Genomic DNA, 21,713 nt, shown 5'->3' with positions numbered 1-21,713 from the left:
GCCGTTTTATAGGCCAAGCGCAGACAATGGAATGTGGTTTTCTGCAGTGCACGAGATGTTAAGAGTATTAATTGATGAGAAATTTCTGAAAAATGAGGGGCAGTGCATTCCTCAGGAGAGATAGCAGAAATAAGATTCGTGCTGGATGAGCTCACTGGCAGGCATTACTCAAGGATGCATCATTCGGGAGTTGGAGAGAGGGAACTGTATTTTGTGAGCAAACATGCAGAACACAAGCTCTGATGTTTTAACAAATGGTCACCCAGAGCGTATGTCAATGTACGTCAAGATTTGTGGAGGGAGTAATCACTAAAATCTCACTGACAGAAATAACGTGCTTAAGTCAATGCCATCAGCATATTATATATTAAACATAAATAAATTAAATACATACATTTATTTGTTTTCCCATAATTTATTTATAATTATTTTTGACAATATTTTATATAATAACAATAATAATAATAATAATAATAATAATAATAATAATAATAATAATGTTTTAATAAAATGTATTTATAATATTTTTTATAATATATATATATAAATATTATAGATATAATATATAGATAGATAATATATAGACATTATATGCATTTTTACAATAATAACAATAATATTTAAATTATATATTAATATTTGTTAATAAGAAATTAATAATAAAATTAAATAAAAATAGAATTAATAAATTAATTTAAGTATGACTGATGGTAGTGGACCAAGCTTTTATATATAATAATAATTATTATTTTTAGTATAATTTATTATATATGAATAAATATTATAAATAGATATATAGATAGATAATATATAAATAGACACTGTATGCATTTTTAAAACAATAACAGTAACAATAACAATAACAATATATATATATATATATATATATATATATATATATATATATATATATATATATATATATATATATATTTTGTATATACAGGTATATATATATATATATATATATATATATATATATATATCTGTTCATAATAAATTAATAATAAATAAAATAAAATAAAAATTATGCATTTCTGGTGGTAGTGAACCAAGCTTTTATATATGGTGATAATAATAATTCTTAATATAATTTATTATATAAGAATAAATATTATAAACTAATATTATATATGTATTATATAAATTCTTACAATAATAATAATAATAATAATAATAATAATAATAATAATAATACACACACACAAAATCTAAATATTTTATATAATAATAATAATAATATTTAATACAAATAATTATTAATAATTATGTTTTTACTGATGGCAGTAACTCAAGTTTAAGATATGTATGTACAGTATGTACCTATGAATGGGTATATATTTAAATACACACACAAACACATATTTCAATAAATGTATAAAATATATAATGTATATTATAAGTACAAAGACATGCATGTTCGTGGCCGAATCCTTTGTACTTCGAGACTCCTTAGATGACACATTCCTTTGAGTGCAGAACCCTTTCCCGTGCCCCTCTCCTCTCTCTTCCAGCTACGCTACCAGATCTCCCCTCTTCTGTGCATATTTCTGCTGGCTGTTATTATTAGCATGGCTCCAGGCCAGCGTTGTCAGGGGCCGAGCGCTGTGTGGCCCCCACGGACACTTAAGACACGGCAGCTCGACGCAGGTATATCACACACTCACACCGGCCACGTCGCCGTGCATAAGACACTGTCTGGTAAATTCGCAGTGGCTATGTTTAGTGCCACAGGGCTGAGCAGATCGTTCAGGAAAACCTCAAAAAATCCTGCTTTCGCTGTGGCTGCAACTGCCAGTTCCAAGAAAAATCTCTCTTTTTCTTTCTCCCTCTCTCGGGCAAACACGCAGTCACTTATACTTACTCGGCTCTGGACGATTTTGCGAGCTTTATGATAAATTCCTCTATTTTAGTCGAGTGAAATATTACCGCAGTTAAGCCTAGAAATGTTTGAGCGCAAGCGCTCCGTCATGCGGCTCAACTCGATGCACCCTTCCACTCCGCGATGGAGGACAAACCCTTTTAAGGGAAAAAAAGTGCATAAATCATTACCTCAGAGTTCAACATAAAGGACTCCTGCTGCATAATCTTTACATTTACAAGAAAAACACAAATCTCAGGCAAGCATGAAATTGTAAATAATTGAATATTGGAGCTATGGGCCGGTTTCAGGTTCCCGGGTTGAGGGTCCCTCATCATAGCTAATGGCCAAAGTGGAAATGAGATTAATCCACAAACCCAAGCCACTCCAAAACGACATTGGCCCTCCTTATTTTTACACACCTGTGCCACACACACACACTGGTTGTGTTGACAAAGATCCTGAATGACTCGCTCAGCAGCACCCAGCGACCGCGACTCAATTCCCGATCATTAAGTTTAACCTGAACTAATGTAGGACCGTTATTATCCGCAGTGGTCTCGCAGACGCCTGTCACAGACTTGAGTGGCATTGCAGCCGCACACACACACACACTCACACAGCAGACTGTCAGACGTGCTCGCAACAAGCGGCCATTGTTCTTGTTACTGAGGCCGTGTTCATTAAAGCAAACCTTAATGAGGTCTGCAGGCCTTACATAGACACACACACACACTAGACCTCCATCACATTCATCAAACCCTCTCAAGTATTTCATCACTCAAAAAGACACGCACAACTGCTTTTACCCATTTTAAAGACATGTTTGAATGCTCTGTGCGTCAGTGATTAACAATAATGAGTCTGTAATTACGGCCGACTCCCTATCAATTTGCATCCCCCATTTTGTTTGCATCAGGCCAGGAAGAAATAAACAAAGAGCCTGTTTGCGGCTGCTATTGTTTTGGCCTCAGCGTCACCAAATGCTAATTTTCCGCAATTTGGTTGTTGACCCTGTTCCAAAACATGCCTTGCTGTAGACAGTCTACATAGGTAGATGCTTTTAAGGCAGCATCATAACTGAAAGTGAACCTCCTTAGCGACCAATAGCTAAACTAACAGCGTGCAAGATCCATTTGATGTTGAATGATACCATCTTGGATAATTTTTTATAACCGAGCCTGTCATACTACAGCCATTTTTGGTTCCAAAAAGAATCTTTCATGGAACAGTTCCTAAAAGATGGTTCCATGAAGAAGCTTTAACATCCATGGAACCTTTTCAATGAACAAAATGTTCTTTATGGTGGAAAACAGATCACACTGAGAAAAAATGGCTATTTTAGGAAAAAATATTTTGTGCATTCTGTCACTATAAACTGGCCTGTCAATCATGTTGTCCTAGTTATCGTCTTCATATCCACACTGCACATTTCATTTTATTTAATTTACTTTGCTTAACCATTCTTCCTACTGTATTGGAAGGAAAAGAAATAACATGACGAACTGCCAGTCATGGGTCTTTCATGCAGAGAACTTGTCTAATATGTTTGGTTGAACGTATCTGTAAGCATTCATAAAAGTTTACTATGGAAGCCTGTTTCTGCCACTGAATACAAAAATAAAAAAGGTAATTATGACTTTTTCCTCTCACAATTCCAACTTTTTCTTCAAAATTTTAAGATATGAACACGCAATTCTGAGGAAAAAGCTTTATATCTCGAAATTGTGACTTTTTTTCCTCAGAATGCGACTTTATTTCTCGCAATTATAACTTTTTTTCCTCAGAATTGTGACTTTATGTCTTGCAACTGTGACTTTTTCTCAGAATTGTGACTATATCTAGCAACTGTGACTTTTTCTCAAAGTTGCAACTTTATATCTTACAATTGTAACTTTTTTCCTCACAAATGCAACTTTATATCTCACAACCGTACATTTTTTTCTCAGAACTGCAACTTTATATCTTACAATTGTAACTTTTTCTAAGAATTCTGACTATATCTAGCAATTGTGAATTGTTTCTCAAAGCTGCAACTTTATATCTCGCAACTGTAACTTTTTTCTCAGAACTACGACTTTATATCTCGCAGTTGTAACTTTTTACTCAGAATTGTGACTTTATATCTCACAATTGTGACTTTTTTCTCAGAAATAGTAGATCATCCAATTACAATTTGGGACGCACTAATTCTAATTTCGAATACTATTTAGGATGGATAGTATGTGAATTAGGACATAGCAGATTCCAATAGAGATTGGTATTGGCATGTTCCTAAGCTAACAAGATACTCTGATAAAAAAAAATCTGCATAAACTCCACAGAAAATGTGGCATCTTAGCCTTTTGGAACAGCAAGTGCACCTTGGATGCCTTAAGATGCTGTCTATGTAAGCAGCTCACTAGGTCTTGAAACTGAGCCATTTTACACAACCAATGCAAATGACTTATTGTAAATACAACGTATATTTTTATGATTACCACCTCTGAATCACATTAGGTCCATTCTCAATACATTTTATTGACTATTGGGACGTGTATCAAATAAATTCCCTGCCTTTTCTGCTCATTTAGAATCACTAGCCCTGCAAAGTACAGCAGGCAAGCATCTCTGCTAGCTTGGACTCCAAGTGAAGGGTAATAAAACCCCCTTTAAAAAAGCCAGACCTGAGATGTTTATTAATAGCATGAGCGATTGTAATGGGGAATCATTAATAACACATTTCTTATGAGGTAAGAGTCTCTCGAATGCCAGTTTGTCTCTACGCAGTGTTGCTGATTAAAAACTCTCACCATGAGAGGGCGTTTCTGCGTCTGACTCACTGCCAGATGAAGAAATTAACTAATTCCTAATGCTTCTCAACTTACGAACACAAACCAAGCCGCAATACCGCAAAGTGACGTACAGTTCCACTTATGTAAAGCAGCCAGGATGCATTTCATTTAACGCGCACAGGTAAATATACATTCGAACAGGGAATCCTGAGTGACAGCCACGGCGGCGGCTTTGATGTCAGGCTTTAATCAGCTTTAATTGGCTCTCTTAGAAGAACACAACGACATGTGAAGTGGAAAGTAAAAGGAGTCAAGCGTGCGTGTGCGCGACGCTGCCTTGCATTCCTGAGGATTCCTCTGAGGCGAGTGTGCTAGTACGTAAATATGCTTCTGATTAGAAGAAAAGAGTTCACTCCATAAAGGCACTCTTAAACAATTACCGCTGCTACCATTACCAGACGCACACATAAAGACTGAGGTCTATTAAAGAATTAACAGACAGAGAAACAAGACTAGCGTCAAATCATACCACAGAGGTATTCAGGGGATTTTGCTCTGCATTTTTATTTTTTTAAATCATTTCAACATCATCAGTCAGCTTTTGTCTTTGGCAACCCATGCAGGTCATCTGTTACTCGATCCCGCTCAAATTCATCACACTAGCAGTAACATCACCTCACAAGATTGGCTCTTTCTTTGACCCAGCTTGGCTCATGATAAGGACGCATGTACGATCTGACCATGTAAGGCTGAAAGAACACAAAGCAAACCGCCAAGGTCAGGAGGTCAGGAGAGTTTGACTAGCAGCTCGCTAAAGCGCTTCTTACCTCAGCAGAATCGGCATTCGTCAAATCAAAGCTTGCTGGCGCTCCCTCAACACCTTTATGGGAGCGTTGGCGTGCATTCGCACTCACAACACAGGCCTCCGCTAAGCCGCTACATCAACATGACCTCATGCTAGAATCACTGTCGATTTTCATGCGTTCTTTCGCTTCTAAATCATGGCCAACTCTAAATATGTCCCCTAATTTTTCATTTTCCTCTCATGGAATGATTTCTGATGGAATGCTTTGGACTTCTCTTGATTAGTTTTGTTTGTTTAGTGGTCGGCTGAGGCAGAGGACAGGGAAAATGGGCTCACCGAGACATTTCCTGTGCATGTTTTTGCAGATGAGAATCAGCTCACTGCAAAAAATAAAAGCTCAGATTGGCTACATGTTACTATTATGGTCATTTTGAAAACTTGACATCACATGGTTTTTGAAGGATGGCATACAACCAGGTATGTAAGAACGATAAGTGGAAGGGCACTCAGCATTGGTTATGGATGAATATTCAATTAAGTGAATAATAGGATTGCCACTTACCACTGCTGTAGCTCAAGGTCATGGGATCGATTCGCAAGGAATGCATGAACTGATAACATGCACAATTTTAATGCAATGTAAATCACTTTGGATAAAATAATCTGCCAAATGCATACACAAAATTGTTCACTGGTGATGTTACCAGGTAGCAGGCTCTTCTGCTTGGTCTTAAGGTAAATCCACTGCGTCCTCAGTGTTTCTGACGTCGGGAGAAAATGAAAACTCTTTTGCATTGTTTACGAGACACTCTTGACGCTACAGCTGCTCAAGTGAGAAGAAAACAGCGAACAGCGTACAGTTGGCTGAGGGTGGAAATATGCTAACATGGGACAGACCATGATTGGTCGTGGGCGGGGCTTGACCAATATGACACCATACTGCTCAGAAATCAAAATGACTTGATAACTGAGACTGTTTTGTTTTTTGGGGGATTAAAAACAAGGAGTGAATGGATTTTTATCATTGTAGGGTGTGTGTCCACACACTGCTAAGACACATGCAAACATGCAAACACCACGTAAAAGTGAATTTTGCATCCGAAGTCCTGTTTAATCTAAACGTAGACACATTCAGATAATTAATCAATATGACAGCTTCTTAGCTGTCATCTTAAGTTCATATCCAATATGGTTCTGTCCATGACAGAAGCAAAAACATCCATAAGCCTTCATCACCCCTGAAAAATCCTGACAAACCAGCGGTCTAAGCGCAAGCCCTAGTGCACTTAAGATCTCCTCAAAATCCAAGGCCAAGCACCATTAGACTTTTCCACTGAAACCTGCCGTCTCAATAAAGGACAACAAACAGACCACAAAGTCAAATTACAGCAAAAAAAACCTGGAATCCTGCTGCAAAAGGACTTAATGTAAGAGGCGGGAGGACTTTCAGATTTATATATTACTAACAAAACATCTGGGGCACTTATTGCATATTTGCAGGGACCTAAATAAACACGAGCTAAAGTTTCAGACAGCTCTGACTTCACAATCGAGGAATGCCCCCGTTTCGCCGCGTTTTCCTGATCGTCACCATCGGTTTGGAGCTCAGCGGATCCAGCAGTTCTGAGAACGCTCAGAAACGCTGCAGCGTTACACAACTGCGGTTCCTGGATCCAGCACTTTAAAATTACAGGCTATCAGATTCAAAGCAGCAGAGGAATAGCTGAACACATGAAGGGGGAAGGGTTAGAGATCTGCATCTCTTGGGGTTTCTTCTGCATGTCAGTCACACTCACAAAAGTTAATTGAACGCCTCACAGAAGGCATCTAAAATAATCATTATTTCAGCTCTGCTTTACACAATGACTTTGTATTTCCAAAGTGTAGGAATGCATGAGCAATAAAAACAGAAAAAGAGAATGCATGACGCACAGTAATGTGCATAAATCTTTTGTGGATAACCAACAAAGTGATTTCGGTACAGTGGTGGGAGTTTCTAAAAAATTGTTTTGTACATTTAATGAGACCCTCTATAATGCAAACTTGCAAATTAAATTGTCAGCTCAACTCAATATAATTACATGTTTTGATGCATTTGAGGGATCCAAGTGGAGCTTTGGCAAATGTTCTGCTCTTGATAAAACAAGGCTGTGAATGTAGACTAAACCAGATAAGAAGCAGAAGGACATCAATCTTAGTGTCCGAATGCCCAAATAGGGCTGGGCCGCATGAGACTGTAAATCATGTGACAGCAGAAATGTGTCTGCAGATTCTGATATACTTTTCATACCTGCAGTCTAACACCGAACAGTATAATCTAGTCTGCATGTTGTTTTACAGACAGGTGCCTCCAGTATAGACAGCTCCATTGATTATAGTGGGAGTGATGTAGTTTTGACAACATCAAAGTATGCCATATTAACAAGAATTCAACTAATGTGCTTTTAATACTATATTACTGTCTTTAGTTTAAAAACTCTGTTATATACATGCTATACAGCTGTTTCTGAGGTAATGCTAGACTTATTATTTTTTAATTAATTATCTAATAATTTGTTTCCAAATATTTACACTGCCATTCAAAGGTTTGCAATCAGTAAGATTTTTTATGCTTATCAAGGCTTCCTTTTTTGATTAAAAAATACAGAAAAAAACAGTAATAATATTCACAATATTACAATTTAAAATAACAGTTTTCTACTTTAATATACTTTAAAATATAATTTATTCCTGTGATGCAAAGCAGAATTTTCATCAGTCTTCAGTGTCACACGATCCTTCAGAAATCATTGTAATATGCAGAATTATTATCAGTGTTGGAAACAGTTGTGCTGCTTAATATTTTGATTTTTTTTTCAGTATTCTTTGATGAATAAAAAGAACATTTATTTATTATTTAAGTATTTACTATCACTTTTTATCAATTTAACACATCCTAGCTGGATAAAAGTATTAAGTTCTTTCAAAAAAAAAACAAAATGCTGATCTGTTTTTTTTTGTTTTTGTTTTTTTGATAGATACTGTTGATATAAAGCTATAATCTTATTAAATATCATACTACTATATGCTCATTACTGGGTGAAAAAAAAAAATGCGAAAAGAGTATTAAAATAACCATGGAGAATACAACTTGTCATGAACACTGCAATTATCCACCGCCAAAAGAACGCCAACATAATTCAGGAAGAAAAGACAATGTTTTCTACATTATATTTGCTTAATGTATCTAGACTTTATCTCAAACGCTAATGGTCAAACAGAGTCTATAAACAAAAGGAAGATCCCAGAGTCCCAGAATTTACATTTTTGGCCCTTATTGTATACCATTATAAATGTTTACGTGGTTTAATGTGCCTTAAAACATCACATTTCATTTGCACCTCACGATTGTTATCTTTTCCCATACAGAAACAACCAATGTCCTTGGGTTTCTAAATGGATGAAAACACTACAGTCCTTCTCCTTGGATTACAGTGTCATCCTTTTGGCAGGAGATAGAGTTTATGACAAGAGAAGAATTTCAGTTCTCCCAGGTCACTGTGACTTTATTCAAGAAGATTTACATGAGTGGCTGTGGACAGGTCTGTTGTAAGACGGGCCCTCTAGACCCCTACAGACAGCCTGTTCCCATAACCCAACAAAGAGGGAGCCAAAACTGAGAAAAAGTGCAAAATGGGGGAAAACAGAGCTGTTTTGCATTCCAGAGACTATTCCAATCATCTGTCACCGCGTTCAGTCTGTTCCTTTTAAGGCGAGGGCATTCCCCACATATTTTCCAAACACCACACCGTTATCAGATCCCGTTTCATGGCCAATTACTGGCCCGCAGTGTTGCGAGCACCACACTTCACTGTCCGTGCAGCACATCACTCCATCATTCTGCTTTCAGATGTTCCCTCAAGCTCCAACTCGTACAACTAAAGGTCAGAGCAATAAAACGATTGTCCTGACTCACAATCTGACAGATCCTGTACTAAGCTGCACTCACGTTATAAGCTGAATCAGCCGAATGCGCTGCGGCCCTACAGTAGGCATAGAGGCCTGGCCTGTGCGGTTGTGTTAATAAATGGGGCCGTAAAATTAATTTAATAGTTTGCAATAAGTACAGAGCTTGCATTCTTTGTCGGTCGGGATTTATGGGTTCACTGCCAAAACGCAAACAGCAACAATCAAGACGCTTCATAAATGCATCGCATTAGTTAAACAAGCCCTGAATGGTTCCCAGAAGAGAAATTTCCCAAAGCATCCACTCTGAACTCCCCCCACCCCCTCAGCTCCGTCCCAAATCCCACAACAGACATGAATTAAACAAAATAAGAATGTTCATGGCCGGTGAATCCATGCCACAAATATTTTGAGAAGAGAGTGTGGAGATGCGGGCAGCCAGAGAAAACTCCAAATCCGTTTTGGACGATACCAATGAGAATCTTAATGGGTTACAGCATCCCTAAATATACGAATGGGACAGTAGCTCCCTATTTATGTAGACTACAGGATGCCAAAGGACACAAAAAGATGCAGAGAAGCTGAAAGAGCTCAATGCAATAAAAGGTTGAGAGGTTTTAGTATGTGCAAAGCACACATAAAACCAAATCAATCAGGTCAACAGCATATCAAAATGCCTTTTTGGACAATTTTGTCAGCTGTTTGCCAGGCCTTGTGTATAGGAAAGAAATTCAGGATGATTCGTAAATAAGATAACGGTGGGTGCGGAAAGAAAAGGGACAAGAAATAGGATTAAGAGACTTGAATAAACATTAATTTCACTCAAATAACAATCAACATGCATCAGTCCACAAATATTTGTATGCATCCCAAAACTGAATCACAGCTTCAGAGCTAGAACCTTCTGAAAAAGTGCAAACTGAAACATAATATTCATCAAACCATAAAATGCATGCAATATAACCCACGCTTTTCAACAAAAGACTTCAGTGAGACTGACCCCAAATGGTTAATGTTTTATCAAGAAAGGAGGAAGTTTGTAAAAAGCGCGTTAAAGTTAGAAAACTCGCATCCAAACATCTGGCAGTGATAGTAAAACTCACCTGCGCGGTGAGGCGAACGAAGAGTGCGTCCTTTAGATGTGCGAAGAAACCTGCGAAGAGAAAATGACTTGAGCTGCTCCTTCACTCCCAAAATCTCCAGCGTTCAGTAACAGGACTCTGAGTTTCGGAAGCTCCTCCCTTTAGACGCCATTCACTGCATCCGACCTCCGCCTTCACCCGTCGAGTACGTTACAGTTGCAGTTCCAGACTCAAGCACTGGTAATACGATTTAATAACCTTTATTATACTAACAATATAGTAACGACGTTCTTATTAAATCATCTATTTAATGTAGGACGTTAAATAATAAATATATGAATACAAGTTACTTACTTTAAAACTCAGCATATCCCGTTTTATTATGTATGACTTAACAATCGAATTGATCGATAAATCTAAAACGGGAAAACAGCTATTTGACAGCATCCTTCGACCAAACAACGGTCACGTCGTCCTGAAGGGCTTTATATGGCGATAAAGACCGGTTACTGTATAATATCCTGCTTATTTAATAAACACTCACCAAATAAATAAATACTTGGACGTGGAATATTGATTTGCGTTCAATTATTTACCTGTAGCTTACCTTAACGCTTCCGCGAAGAAAAATAGTCCATTTCAATAAGGAAAACAATCGGTTTAGCAACTAAAGGACCATTTCAAAAATATCATTTACAATAATACTGAGTCAATTTAATATAGGCTAATAGTTAAAAGAGACTCAATATGTCATCGGTTGCGTTTGTATGAGCGTAAGCGCGGCGTGATACGAGAGACGTTAAAGTAACGCCAGTTTAAGTTAACCTGATTAAATTTGTAGTTAGTAACGTAGTACACTTTTTACGACTACTTTTTGATGACGTTTGACCTAACTTGTTTATAACATTCATGTGAATTCAAATAAAATAAATTACTCTACAAACAGACACCTTTGTATACATCTCTGTGTTGCTGGGCAACCACTTTGTTGCAACCACAACCGTTTCAGAGGAACTACATTGTTTGGCGGAGGAATAATGTTTTTATTAACATCTTTACACTTTATTTGCTCTGATTTATTTTGTGAAACTTACTACGTATATGGAATAGCCGTTTTATAAAAGCAATGAGCCCTGTGAAGCCGTGGTTTACAGTGAATTTATAACAGCTAAGTGGGTTTTAGGCACTCCGCTTCGCCCCTTGGCTGTTATAAATTCACTGTAAACCACGGCTTCACAGGGCTTATTGCTTTTATAAAATGTTTTTTCCAGTGCAACCTATAAAAAGTAAAGTATTTTTTTTTTTATTTATCTTATGAGAACATTTGTTAATAACCTCAATAAATAAATATAATTACCGAAATAAAACGCTGAGCCTCTAGGTCTATACTGAGGTACATCCAAGTATGTTTTAGGCAGAAATATGTGTAAGTGTGTTGTGTGAGAATCAGACCAGCGTGTTAGACCTGAGGTCGGTGTGAATGTGTGTCTTGGCAGCAATAAAAAGAATGGATGAAAACTGCATTCTTGAACTCTGGCGAATAAATGAAGCAAACACCATTGAGAGAAAACACAGATTTATTTGTTCTACATATGGTGAAACAGAAGGGCTCAAGTGTTTTACCTCAATTGCGAGCAAAATATCTCCTAGTATTTTCCCACGAAAAGGAAACCGAGAGCAGTCAAATGTCGATCGCTTTGCCTGTAATTTGGTTACACAGGAGAAGTTGCCAGACATTTTTGGTCTTTTGATCTGAGGGCTTTGCCTGCACTATATTTGCCTGAGGATCTCAGATGTTTACTTTTATAATGTGCTTTGCTTTATAACATCAGGGAAAGACCTCGAATGACCTCAGATATTAATACGGGTTCCTGAAAATATTAGCCGCTTGCCTTAACTTGCTCTTAGAAAGGGAATATCTGATGATTGTCTCTCTCTATGGGAGTACATGAACTTGATTTAACCAGGACATCTGAAGCATCGAGAGTTTAACATCACAGAGAATTGTAGGTGAACCCCAGGGTGCTAATATCTGCTCTGCTTTATATCTTTCAGGATGTGATTTCACATGACCGTTCATCTCGAATAACCTCGTGATGGTGGATACAGAAGATTTAAACCGCAATAACTTACAGAGCAAGACGTTTTTACATTTTCTGCTATAAATAATGAACTGTACAAGGTATCACCTGTTGATTTTAATATATAGAAGAAGAAGAAGTATGCAGCTTCTCTGTTATCAGCTGAGGACGTTACAGAACGGTCTGATAATTCTCCTTGATCTCTGAACTTCTCTCACATTGATCCTAAACCTTCCTGGCATTAAAAAGAGTGCGGCAGGATACAGCGAACCTTTGGAAGTCCTTTTCAGGAGAGGAAGAACAATGTGCGTCTAACATTGCCAGAGAGACGGCATCTGTATCCAATCTAAACCAAATCCATCTGCTAATCATAAAAATGAGAAACCTGCAATAATAGGATAGTAAAAAGATACGGCATGCTTTAAGATTATGCACAAAGGTTTCAAAATAACTTTGATCCATGCACTTGAAAAGCATTTAGACGGATTTTCTTTTTCTTTTTATGTGTTTGGGCAAATCGAAAACACGCAAACACACAACATATCTAAACACATAACAAATAAATAAAGAGTTTAGGTTAAAATATAAATTAATGTATAAGGGAAAGTGCAAACCTTTTTATTTTTAATTATTTTAAAATTTTAAAATTATTTTTTTCCAGTGACAAATGAAAAATACACTTTAAATGCATTTCATCAAAAAAAAAAAAGCGCTTTTACAGTCTTTTTACTTAAGAATTTTATGCTCAGTTCAGAGTTGGTTTCTTTGTAATTCTTTGTAGATTCTGAATGAAAAATTGATGCAAATTAAAAAAAATAAAAAATAAGTGTGGAAATGTTCCATGTAGCCTGTCTTAATGTGAAGTCATAAATTTGCATATATAATAACTGTAAAATAAATTATTTTATATTACGTAATACTTAATGTTAACTACTCATATCCATATATACAATAATATTTATCCCAAAGCTCAAATGTACAGGTACTGATTCACTGCTCTAGTTCAGCTGACTTACTTTCCTCTGCTGATTTGACCTAATGCTTTTTTTTCAGTGTTGAAGTGGACATGCTGACTCAGGTCTCGATGACTGAAGGTGTATCTGTGCCGGTTTGCCATCTGCCTGCTAATAGAGGATACAGTGCCACCCAAATTCCTTCCCTTCACCTCCCTGTACTTCCTTCTCTAAACACCACTACATCTGTCCACACATTAAAAATGTTATTTCAGATAAAACTGCCGCATATCTTTTTATACAATATTTCTTGGCTGATGTAAGGCTCCATTTGAGGCCTGCTGGGAAGTCAGTGTGACTTTGTCGCCCCCTAGTGTTGATTTAAAGCCAGTTCACTCGATGTAGTATAAATGCAGAGCGCCATCTGTAGGTCAACACGTGGAACTGCTTTAAACTAGGTAATTCACATTGACATTACAGCATGTTTTAATCAAATATTTGATCTTTTAATGAAGGACTCCAACGTCCTAATTCACCCAATAAGCTTTTATTAAAAATTAAACTATTTTTTGTTTGTAAACTACAAACAGGTAATAAAATAATCAAGCTCTTCACTCAAGGGTAAACAGTAGCTTTATTGGTTTCAATCAACACTGAATACGGAGCAAATATTTACACAGTTGATGTGATATGATGTGAATATGAGGTTGTTCTATTATCTAACCCCTCTCTACGGACAGCACGACGCTCGCGCATTTTAATCGCAGCAAATCACAATTTAATATCGCGTGCAAGCCACAGCTGGCTGACAAAATAAATGAATAATTTACCATAAAATAATGTTCAAGGTGATTCAAATTCAAACAAACAACATGAGCTTTCTATCAAGATGCCCCTTTATAATTTTACAATATATTCAAATAGATTACACTTATTTTAAATTGTAGTATTTCACAATATGACTGTTTTAGTGTGCTTTTAATCAGATAAATGCAGCCTTAGTGAGCAAAAGAGACTTACTTTCAAAATCACATTTTTGCTATTTACAGGAATAGTTTACCCAAAAATAAAAAATGAGTTTGTTTTTTTTATCAGAACAGATTTGGAGAAACCTGCTCACCGAAGGATCCTCTGCAGTGAATGGGTGCCGTCAGAATCAGAGTCAAAACAGCTGATAAAAACATCACAATAATCCACAAGTAATCCGCACAACTGCGGTCCATCTTGTGAAGGGAAAAAACGTGCGTTTTTAAGAAACAAATCCACAGTTATACAATTTGATACGATACAATATTGATTTCTCTAGTGAAAAATTCATCTAGTCTGAATCAGAAGAGAAATATGCACAGATCAAACACCGTCTACAAGTGAAAACAGTCTAAAACAGCTCTAAACAAAGCGTTATTTTAGATTACTGATTCATATTCTGGCCAGAAGTCATGTGGATTACTTGTGGATTATTGTGATGTTTGGACTCTAATTCTGACGGCACCCATTCATGCACTGATGCCAAATTTCTCATTTTTAAAATATTTTGGGTGAACTGTTCCTTTAATGTTGCATGAAAGCCATAGCTGGTTGACAAAATAAATGAATAATTTACCATAAAATAATGTTGAAGGTGTTTCAAATTCAAATAAACATCATGAGCTTTCTATCAAGATGGCCCTTATCACTTTACAATATATTCAAATAGATTACACTTATTTTAAATTGTAGTATTTCACAATATGACTGTTTTTAGTGTATTTTTAATCAGCCTTAGTGAGCATAAGCATAAGCGACTTCTCAAAAAATTCTGAACTGCAAATCGCTATTTATAGAACGAGGTCACCCCAAAATTAAAATGTGCTGAAAATTTACTCACCCTGTGGCTGTCCAATATTTAGATGAAAGTGGTTCTTCATAGGAAAAGGTTTGGAGAAATTTTGCATTACATCTTTCGCTCACCAATGGATCTTTTGCAGTGAATGGGTGCCGTCAGAATTAGTGTCAAAACAGCTGATAAAAACATTACAATAATCCACAAGTAATCCACACCACTCCAAGTCCATCAATGAACATCTTGTAAAGTAAAAGTTGTGTGTTTTCCAGAAACAAATCCACAATAAAGACATATTTAAATTTGAGTTCTTTATCCATAATATTGCTTTCCACAGTGAAAAAGCTGTCTAGTCTGAATCAGGAGAGAAATATGCACAGATCAAGCATCATTTACAAGCGAAAACAGCTCTAAACAAAGCATTATTATAGATTACTGACTCGTATTCTGGCCAGAAGCGATGGTTTGAAGTTAAATTGCCTTAATAATGGATTTGTTTCTTAGAAACACACTGCTTTTCACTTCACAAAACGTTAAGTGATGGACTGGAGTGGTGTGGATTACTTGTGGATTATTGTGATGTTTTTATCAGCTGTTTGAACTCTCATTCTGACGGCACCCATTCACTGCAGAGGATCCTCTGATGCCAAATTTCTCATTTTCAGAATCTTTTGGATGAACTGTATCTTTAATGTTGCATGGAAGCCAAAGCTGACTGACAAAATAAATGATTAATTTACCATGAAATGTTGAAGGTGATTAAACTTCAATCACACAACAAGCTTTGTATCACAATGCCACTTTATCCTTTGCAACCTCTTTTTGTAGCTGGAAACACTCGACATTGTCTACTGTCCAGCATCGAAAAGCTTCTTCCTGCCCTCCATGCCTGACATGGCCTCCACGTTTTTCCTCCAGTCTGTGACCTCTTCCTTCTGATGGAGAGAAAATGCTTCAGTGAGACAGAAAGACAGAGATGAGAGCAACTCAAATGGTTGCACAGGCACGGCGGACCGTGGCAACACGCATCAGACAGACAGACGGGGCGGTTTAAATGCCAACATTTCATCACCACTGGGCCTTTAAAGGAATCACTTGATTTCTAAAATAACCCGTCTCTTCAGACACAGCACATCTGAGCAAATGAGCTGAAAGCACGGCCTGTACCAGCAGCCAGACGGGCTCCTGGTGTCTCAAGTACACTTGTTATAGCGTTGAACCGGAGCGTTACCTTTTCTTCTTCCTTTTTAACTGTTTTGAGGTTGGCTTTGAAGTCAGCTTTCATGACTCGGGTGTCTGTGAGCGCTCCCAGCATGGCATCTGCCGACTTCTTCACCCTTCTCAACTTCGGCCGCTTCATTTTTCCTTTCAGTTCATAGATCTTCTGGGTTAATGAGAGAATCTGGTAACGAACAAATACATCAGGCTTTAGTTAATACATCTTTGATGTTGCTGTATCAAGAAAAATATTTTAAAATATTTTAGATTTTCTTAAGAATACAGTATTTTTCAAAAGTTTTAAAGAAATTAATACTTTTATTTAGCAAAGACACATTAGATTTACCAAAAAAGATAGTAAATAATGTTAATAAATCTGTATCAAAAAAACAAAAAAAACCCTTACAAATATTGTATATTTTCTTAAGAATATACTATGTTTCAATAGGGGTATGATTTTATTTTTTTATTTTTTTTTAACTTAATACTTTTATTCTGCAAGGCCACATTAAATTTACCAAAAATGACAGTAAGGACATTTACTGTATATTTGATACAAAAACACTTACAAATATTTGATATTTTCTTAAGAATACAGTACTTTTCAAAGCTTTTGGTAATATATTTTTTAAAGAAATTATTACTTTTATTCAGCAAGGATGCAATAAATTTACCAAAAATCATAGTAAAGTCATTTATAATGTTAAAGAGATAATGTTAAAAAGAAATCTTTGATGTGGCTGTATCAAGAAAAATACAAATATTTTATATTTTCTTATGAATATACTACTTTACTTAGTTTTGGGTAAGTCAGATATTTTTTATTTTTTATTTTTGCTTAAAGAAATGAATACTTTTTTTCAGCAAGGACACATTAAATATACCAAAATGTCAGTAAATACATTTATAATTTTAATACATTTTTGATGTGGCTGCATCAAGAAAAATACTTTCGAATATGTTATATTTTCTTAAGAAAAAAAGTTTTGGTAAGTAAATTTTATTTATTTATTTTTTATTTATTTATTTTTCTTAAAGAAATGAAAACTTTTATTCAGCAAGGACACATTAAATTTACCAAAAATTACAGTAAAGAAATTTATAATGATAATAAATGTTTGATGTGGCTGTATCAAGAAAAATACTTTTGGGTAATACTTTTATTTAGCAAAGATGCATTAAATTGACCAAAATTGACAATAAAGACATTTCTGACATTACAAAGAATTTCTGTTTCAAATAAATGCTATTCTTTTGAGCTGTATATTCATCAAAGAACTGTGAAAGAAATCACGGTTTTCACAAAATATTAAGCAGCAAATAATGAGAAAAATTTCTTGAGCAGCAAATCAGCATATTAGACTAATTTCTGAACGATCATGTGACACCATAGACTGTAATGATGCTGAAAATTCAGCTTTGCATCATAGAAATAAATTACATTTTAAAATATATTAAAATAGAAAACAGCTCTTTTAAATTGTAATAATATTTCACATTATTGTAGTTTTTACTGTATTTTTGATCAAATAAATAAATAAATAAATATGTGAATAAATAACGGAATTAATAAATAAAATGTTGTAATACTTCAAAACTGTTATTATAGATATTATTTATGAGTTTAAGAAATACTAAAAAAAAAAGTCTAAAACCCGAAAAATTTCGAATTTGGGAATATAATTGTATAATGTTTTCATACCTCATTTTTTATTTACATACCTCTTGATCATTTCTGGTAACTTTTATATTGAGGTCGTATCGCGCTTCATCCACAATGTCGATCTTGTGGTGCAAATCTCTACAAAGCTCCTGCAAAGACCGATGAGACCGATACATCAACTCAGAGGGCTAACGCAAACACCACGAACACGAGTGCATATGCTATGTTGAAAGATGTTTTGGGATGCAGCCATCTGGCCGCAGTAACAGCTCTCAATGTAAATATCTGCCATAGTAAAGCGTTGCACCTGCAGTTCTTGGACAGACAGGCCAGAGAGGTTGAGGGGCGGCGCTCTCTCCCTCAGGGTGTTTTCTCTCTCCAATTCTTTCTGCTCTTTTTCTTTCACCAGCAAGCTTTCTGCTTTTTTCAGCAGTTTACTCTGAGGGTGAGCCGAAGAGAAGGTGAGAGAGGTGTCAGGTAAGTACAAAATACATCATTCTTCACTCGCGTCCACTGACAGCGCTGAACATTTGCACACGATTTTAGTGTTATTTTAGCACCCGATTCACTCATGCAAATCACTAATGCAATTCACTAATGCAAATCAGGCAATGGCATAAACTCACACACACACACACACACACACACACACACACACACAAACACAGTATATACAGGCTACAGTTTTTTTCCTCCAAATGCTGTACATTGGTTTTCCTTTTTTTTTCATTGTGTTTGTCATTTTAATTATTGTTTTTAAATATCTATATACACAGTTTTTATTATTTATTTCACTATTAATTTTTAATTAATTTTTGCATTTTTTAGTTCCATTGAGTTTGTAATTTTGATTAGATATTGTTTTTTGAAATCGATCTCTATACAGTATTTATTACATTTAATTTTAGTTTTAGTGTAATTATTTTAGTACATCAAGTTAAACTAAAGGAAAATGAGAAATGCTGCTCAACATTTCTATAAAAATAAAAAAAAAAACATTTTTATGAATTCTTTATTTTGTTTCAGTTAACATTTTAATATGGTTTTAGTTTTAGTTATTTTATATATATATATATATATATACATATGTAATAAATGAGTGGAAAAATAATGATTTAAACAACTTAATCTAAAGGAAAACGAGAAATGTTGCCCATTGTTGCTATGATTTAAAGTAAAAAATTGAACTATTTTATTTTTTAGATTTTTTTTTGTTTTGTTTTAGTTAATCTCAATACACACGTTTTTGTTGTTATGTGTTTTTATAAAATAGTAAACATTCATTTTCTGCTTTTAAAATTTACAAAATTGTCCCCATTCACTTCCACTGTAAAAGCACTACTGCAAAAATATATAAATAAATAAATAAATTAGAAACTATTTTCACTCTGAAATAACTATTAATTTTCACAAATAATTACAAAGATATTGCAAGTAAAACACTGAATTAAATGTGAAATTTTGAAGTAAAGAGACTTAATTTTCTTTCAGAACATACTCCAATAATCTTTGCTTTATTTTTAACTTTTTTTTTTTTTACAGTGCATAACCTTGATGTTTGCATTTTGTCACAATGGATGAAGCAACACACACAAGTCATCATACTGTAAATGTTGAGCTTTGTTTCTGACCCACCTTCAGCTGAAGTCTGCGTGTTGCTGAGGTCTTGGATTTGGCCTTTTTCTGCAAGAACAGTAAGAGTTAAGCCGAGCTCATTATAGTGTGCGGTTGTGTTAAGACGGTGCTGCGCGTGGGTCTAATCTACACGCGCCGTGGTGCATGCATTAACTGCCTGACCTGATTACTGCTGGAATTTCCAAATTGAGGGCTCAGTAGCACAGTGTAGTTTTAAGCAAACGGACAGTGCAGATTAGTTTTTAACATGCTGTTCGCTGTCTGTACAGAATTACACAGTGACTAAAAACCATTAAGAGCTGGATTAGGGTCATCGATTCCAGTGTTCACTGGACTTTAATACATAGAGACGCCACTATGTGCTCTGCTACGGTCAGCTGTTGCTAATCAGCATGCAAACTATTAAAAGGGAAACAATTAGGAGCAAAGCCAGACATACTGTATTACGAAACTCACATGACAAACGTTGTGGGAATTCACTTACCGGTCTATGAGGTTGTCATTGAATGTGGAGGTTGAAAAACACATTAAAGAACAACTATATTTTACAGAAAATTTGAGTGTTGCTTAAAATTAACTTTAGATGTTGCCAGGGATTTATCATGCAGTTGCTATGGTGTTCTAGAATGTTTTGAGTGGTTGCCAGGGCATGAATGTTCAGTTGCTACAGTATTACAGTTAGAGTTACAGCTGCAGTTTTAAATTAAAATTTTCAAATTTTAATTAACTAGTTACAGTAGCTACAGTTGCTATAGTATTATTAAAAATAATAATAAATAATATTAATGCTATTCAAAAACAACTAATAATTCATCATAACTTTGTGTAAAAAATATGGTTGTATTATTTCAGAAATGTGTATTATTTATATTTATGAGTTTAAGAAAGACTAGAAAGTCTATAAAACATGCATGTTTATTATTTGAAAAACAGTAAAAAGTTTTTGCAAAGAAAATTAACAGCAGTGGTGTTATTTTAGTATCAATGCAATATTACCATACTTTTCATTAATATCTTGTAAATTAAGTTTTATTAAATATATATATTACATACAACATATTTCACAATTATATATATATATATATATATATATAAAATATTAAACATTTTTATTTATTATTTTTACATTTTATAATTTTACAGTTTTATATTTTACATTTTTATTTTGCTTAACGTTATTGTGTATTTGTAATTTTTAGTTTTTATTTCGTGTCTATAGATTTTTTTTAGTTTTAGTTTTTTTTAATAAACATTTATGAATTTTATAAATATTTTGAATCATTTTTTAAAATATATATTATATTTAATATAATATACATATTTATATGTAATTTTTAAAATATATTATTTAAATATATAGTTAAAATGTTAGTAATTTTGTTTTGTAGTAATTTTGTTAGTATTTTTGTATTTTAGATACTATTATAGTATTAATTAATATTTTGAATCTTTTTTAATTAAAATATATTTTATATTTAATATAATATACATATTTATATGTATTTTTATATTTTTTATTATATATAATTAAATTAAAGTTCTTATTTATTATTTTTATATTTATAGTATCTTTATTTTTAAATTTTCAAATTTTAAATTATAATTGTTTTATTTTTCTATTTTCCAGTTTCATTTTAGTTAAAATGTTAGTAAGTTGTGCTTTTTAGTTTTTATTTTATGTCTGTATAATTTTTTTTTTAGTTTTAGTTTTTTTTAAACATTTATGAATTTTATAAATATTTTGAAATGATATTTGATATTTGAAAATTGATATTTTTTTTAAATATATATTATATTTAATATAATATACATATTTATATGTAATTTTTAAATATATTATTTAAATATATACTTAAAATTTTAGTAATTTTGTT

At 34.3% G+C, this 21,713-nt stretch overlaps 2 protein-coding genes and 1 long non-coding RNA gene across 7 annotated transcripts in view; 1 reads left to right on the top strand and 2 right to left on the bottom strand.

The window, feature by feature from the left end:
* The window catches only part of cald1a (caldesmon 1a), a 55,227-nt gene extending 44,584 nt beyond the window's left edge, over positions 1-10,643 (bottom strand). For 3 of the 5 annotated variants that reach the window (XR_007827520.1, XR_007827521.1, XM_051106994.1), the window contains exon 1: positions 10,489-10,643. The gene's annotated coding sequence lies outside the window, so the exon portion shown is untranslated. The remainder of the gene's footprint in view (positions 1-10,488) is intronic. The other 2 variants (XM_051106998.1, XM_051106999.1) reach the window with 1 other exon arrangement.
* LOC127163680 (uncharacterized) lies at positions 10,581-14,053 on the top strand. The gene is made up of 3 exons (XR_007827526.1): positions 10,581-10,707; positions 12,523-12,853; positions 13,602-14,053. It is a non-coding gene; the product is annotated as an uncharacterized LOC127163680 (long non-coding RNA).
* A 63-nt stretch (positions 14,054-14,116) lies between these two features.
* On the bottom strand, positions 14,117-20,367 carry tnni4a (troponin I4a). Its single transcript, XM_051107315.1, has 7 exons — positions 20,324-20,367; positions 20,002-20,011; positions 19,840-19,887; positions 18,512-18,643; positions 18,264-18,353; positions 16,555-16,725; positions 14,117-16,258 (listed from the first exon to the last, which is right to left on the bottom strand). The coding sequence occupies exons 1-7, from the start codon at positions 20,365-20,367 to the stop codon at positions 16,172-16,174; spliced, it is 582 nt and encodes a 193-aa protein (XP_050963272.1). The 3' UTR covers positions 14,117-16,171.
* Positions 20,368-21,713: the final 1,346 nt, after the last annotated feature.

Source organism: Labeo rohita, chromosome 4 (assembly GCF_022985175.1).
Source record: "Labeo rohita strain BAU-BD-2019 chromosome 4, IGBB_LRoh.1.0, whole genome shotgun sequence".
In the NCBI taxonomy this organism is placed as follows: domain Eukaryota; kingdom Metazoa; phylum Chordata; class Actinopteri; order Cypriniformes; family Cyprinidae; genus Labeo; species Labeo rohita.
Note: the sequence above shows the minus strand (reverse complement) of the source record. Positions and strands in the feature narration are given on the sequence as shown.

Coding starts and splice junctions, on each gene's coding strand:
- tnni4a (XM_051107315.1), bottom strand. CDS start 20,367: ATGTGTTTTTCAACCTCCACATTCAATGACAACCTCATAGACCG. Junction 18,644..19,839: donor CACGCAGACTTCAGCTGAAG/GTGGGTCAGAAA, acceptor GCTCACCCTCAG/AGTAAACTGCTGAAAAAAGC. Junction 16,726..18,263: donor TTACCAGAAATGATCAAGAG/GTATGTAAATAA, acceptor GTTCGTTACCAG/ATTCTCTCATTAACCCAGAA.